The 4285-nt window shown below is 45.6% G+C and overlaps 1 protein-coding gene across 1 annotated transcript; it reads left to right on the forward strand.

Moving 5' to 3' along the window:
* Positions 1-1682: 1682 nt before the first annotated feature.
* Positions 1683-4282, forward strand: LOC114793820 (uncharacterized). The gene is made up of 4 exons (XM_028985949.1): positions 1683-1690; positions 3161-3669; positions 3881-4037; positions 4218-4282. Exons 1-4 carry the CDS (start codon positions 1687-1689, stop codon positions 4280-4282), a joined length of 735 nt encoding a protein of 244 aa, XP_028841782.1. The 5' UTR covers positions 1683-1686.
* Positions 4283-4285: the final 3 nt, after the last annotated feature.

Below are 4285 nucleotides of genomic sequence, written 5' to 3' on the forward strand. Positions count from 1 at the left end.
CCTTTTGTCCCCCTTTTTGTCCAGCGTCGGTGTGGTCCATAAATGGGTCAAGTAGGAGGATGATGATGGAAGAGCTTCAACACAGTGTGTGTGTGTGTGTGTGTGTGTGTGTGTGTGTGTGTGTGTGTGTGTGTGTGTGTGTGTGTTGATATAGATAAGGGGTTAATCCTTGGCCCACTTTCACCCTTCAAAATAGCACCTGTTTTCCCAAAGTGGCCAGCACTAACAAGGTACAGGTGCAAAAGACTCAAAGGTGTAGCGCTCCATGATCAACCAACATAAATCTTTTCCCTGACCAGTACACTCAACAGAAACCAGGCAGACTGGCCTTGCATTTCATTGCTTCAAAACCATTTTAAAACTTTACGTCTTCTCAATGTCTCAAAGACGGCCTATATAATTTGATGTGACGTTTGAAATTCAAAGAAATGCCCATGACCGAGTTGAAGATGTGAGGCCACATAACTCACTTATTTTCTTTCTGCAAAGAATGGTAGAACTTTTCAGCCTACATGAGTCAATAATGTCACAAAAGGCTGTGGGAAGTTTTTTTTGTTGATCAACCTACTGTTTTTCTGGTAATTCAGTCACATCTGTGGCACATGGTGCACTCAACAATTTGTGTCCTCTGAATTTGAACCATCACCTTTGGTGAGCAGTGTGTGGGGATGGTGCTTTGCTTAGTGGCACCTCAGTGGCACCTTGGCATCTTGGGATTCAAACCAGCAACCCTCCGATTACAGGTCCCCTTCCTTACTCAATAGGCCACCACTGTTTTACGGATAACTGACCCACAAAATAGACTAAAGTGGATAAATAAGGCAATATGGCACATCTGTTTCTTTAATGAGTATAACAGGCCAAATACCATTTTAACATTTCGTGCACACTCCAGAGACACATATTTTATTTTATTTTATTTTATTATAAATGTATGACAGCTGGTGAGGGCTGCGTGTGTGTGTGTGTGTGTGTGTGTGCAGATCAGTGTGTATGTCTGGCTTTGGTCAGGGGAATGCCCATAAATAGCCTAGCACTATGTGTGTGACTTCAAGCGAGCACTATTTCCGTCTGCCTTTTCCCAAAATATCCCCCTAATGTCCCCCACCTGACTTACTGTAACCTAATAACAGCCAGTTCAGTTCCTGATGCAAGCGCTTCTCTCACCAGAGAACCTGCCAGGTCTGACACCAGCTCAGCATCTCTTTTGATTGGGCAACTGTTTTTAGAAGCAGAATCTAGTCATGGAAGAGCACAGTTGTAAGTTTAATGTTGAAAAGAGCCGCAACCCTCTGCGCCTCCATAAAATCGCATAGTAACATATAATTGTCAAAAGCTGTCAGAATTAAATTAAATTTGGTTAGAAAAATGACTTAGCATAGTTTAATTGAACAAATATTGTAGTCAAAATGTCTGTAACTCTGATTCTAGTATAGACAATATTATTGATGTGAGCCAAGATAAAAAAAAAATGTCCAGCTGTAATTTATCAATTCACAGTTCTCATCAACATCATTAAAAACTCATTCTCACTACTTTTTGGCTTTGCGTTCTTAGGAGAAGGAAATTGTTATGGGTAGGTTGCCATGGTAATGATTACTGAAGAGGCAGCAACCGCCATGTGCTGTTGCTAAGTGCAGGGTTAAGCATAAATGGCTCCAACCACTGTGGATCTCAGTCTCGCACATGGGTACTGGCTGTTTACCTTCTCCGTTATATTTTTATACTCACACAAACTTAACTTAATATTGTTTATAATTTATATTCCATTTTAATATGTGATGCATAATAATGTGTTTTGTTTTTTTATAACATATTATGAAAGTCATAAATAATATCAGCATAAATAATATATAATATCAGCACACTGATTACCATAACTCTTTCTGTCGGGATTGACTGCAGCTGGGCTAATCACCGGTGGCCAATCCTGACAATGCTTAAAACCCGGAGATTTCCGCCCCTTCAGAATCTCCGGCATTTTCGTGAACTCTGGTGAATGGTAGTGAACTTGAACTTGACCACACGCCTGCGGGTTTGTTTATGTTCTTCATTTAAGTTAAATCGTTTTCGGGCACCGAGCCGCGTTTATGTTTATTTGTTGTTTATTTATAAATAAAAACCCTTCCCAGCATGTCACACCTCTGCGCTTCCTTCCCCCGTAAGTCCGTAGTCGTGACACTTACCATACAATGGACCATTATACAATTAATGTTTGTCATTTATTTTAAAACCCATTGGACTAATTGCTTTGTGAGTCTGTGGTCTCTTTAAGATGTGAGACTATATACCCACTTCCAGAATAAGTATCTACTTTTTTTGCATTAGCCATAGAGTTGTTTGAAGGTGAGGACAGAAAGAGACAGAAAGTGACTTTTCAGACTGATACATCTGTTTCCACAAATGGACACGCAGCCACACACATACAGTTAATGTACGTGACATCAGGGTCATGTCTGGTGCCGATCACAATTCAGGCTTTATTAGCGTGACGCCCATAACTGTTAAACAGACCATTCAGCCAGTCGCATTTCCTGTCTGAGTGTGTCTGTCCATTAACGCTGTCATTTCCATTTTCCTGACCTGAACGTAACCCATCGCTAAATGAAAGTCATCTGTTAGCCATGGTGTGCATTGTCAGGAATGCAAACTCAAAACCAGGGCTGAATGATTCATTATTTACTTGTTAATCAAGCAGTGTGAATGAAAGAAAAGGAAAGAATAGAGCCAGGAGGCTGTGCAATAAGCGCCTCATGTCTTGGAGATTGATAAAAAGAAGAAGGGCATCTCATAGAATTTTAGTAATACATGTCTTTTTTCAGTAGCTAATTAAGTCAGTGGTCACATGGGATATTCACTGACAGAATTGGAAACACTTCTGGTGATACGGTCAGGGAGGGCTATGCATCATCTTAAAAAGTATGCTTCTGTGGCAGCAACTTGAAGCCAGACAAGTATGCAGTGCCCACTCACAGGACTTGGCACACTATGGAAACTTGTTCATTTCCCATGGGGAATATATATATTCAAGTTTCATATATATATATGTTACTTTATTTATTCTGCATGGAAATTATCGATGTGTAAATAAAACAAAGCACACAAACTTGAATCCTTGTTTCCCATAATGTACCGCCTCTGCGCTTCCATCCCCCGTCAGCTCGCCGACGTGACAGAATGCCGCCGCTCCTACCGAAAGCGCAGAAACTAAAAGCAGAGGAAGAAGGAGAAGAACGCCAGCGGGGAGCACTGGATGGTCGCCTGTGGGGTCAGGGAGATCCATGGCGAGACGCGCTGGTACCGGATACGACCCCCATGATCTTTGCCGTGCCAGGCCAAGAACTCTGTGCTCTGCTGGCAAGGCTCCACGTGGACTGGGAAGACATGGACGACGACAAAAGCGGTGATGACGCGAGTTGGGCGGTCGGTGCCAGGATGGCTCCGCCCATCGCGCCCGTCCACGATCGTCACAAGGTCTGTGGGGACCCGCATCACTTCCAGTGGTGTGAGGACCACGAGAGAGCATGGAACAGCAAGGAGGAAGATGGCGATGTGGGGGTAAGCTGGTGGAAGAGGGCGACGGAAGTCGACAACCAGCAACTGCGCTGCTGGGACTGCCTCGCAGGGAATCCGCCTCTCCAGCTCCAGTCGTGGACATGCCTTCCCTCTGCCCAGACGTTCCCCAGCTGAACGGCAGTGCAACACCAGCGCCCACACCTGCTGTAGAGGACGTCCACCACCCTCCACACCACACACCCACCACCATCTTCAGCAACGCCTCCAGCGCCCGGTGTGAAGTACCCATGGTCCCAGGACCCTTCTCGGGAGCATAAGGTACATGCCAGTCTTTTTTAACATCATGTGGCGTGTACTTTGGCAGCAGGGCGAGACAGACAGGATGAGTTTTCGGGACTTCCTGGAGAGACTGAGGGCGGAGTTTGATCAGCCAGATCCTGAGCCAGCGATCAAACCCTGCCCCACCACCACACCCAATGCCAGTCAGGATCCGGTGCTAGAAGACACAGCACTGGCGGGCGGTGAGAGGGTCGCGCCTCCCATGATCCTGGCTGTGCCCCCTGAGGAGGTCCCAGAGAGCCCCGAGAGGGAACCAGACGACCCTCTCTTTTTTCTGTCTCTGTCTGTGTGTGTGTGTGTGTGTGTGTGTGTATCTCTGGTGTCTGTATGTCACCCCCACCTCCCCTCTTTATGTCCACCAGATGGCGACGCAGCAGCGGAGCCAAACCACAGGGAGGAAGCTCCTGACCCAACTGCACTGGTCTAAGAT

Source organism: Denticeps clupeoides, chromosome 7 (genome assembly GCF_900700375.1).
Source record: "Denticeps clupeoides chromosome 7, fDenClu1.1, whole genome shotgun sequence".
NCBI lineage: Eukaryota > Metazoa > Chordata > Actinopteri > Clupeiformes > Denticipitidae > Denticeps > Denticeps clupeoides.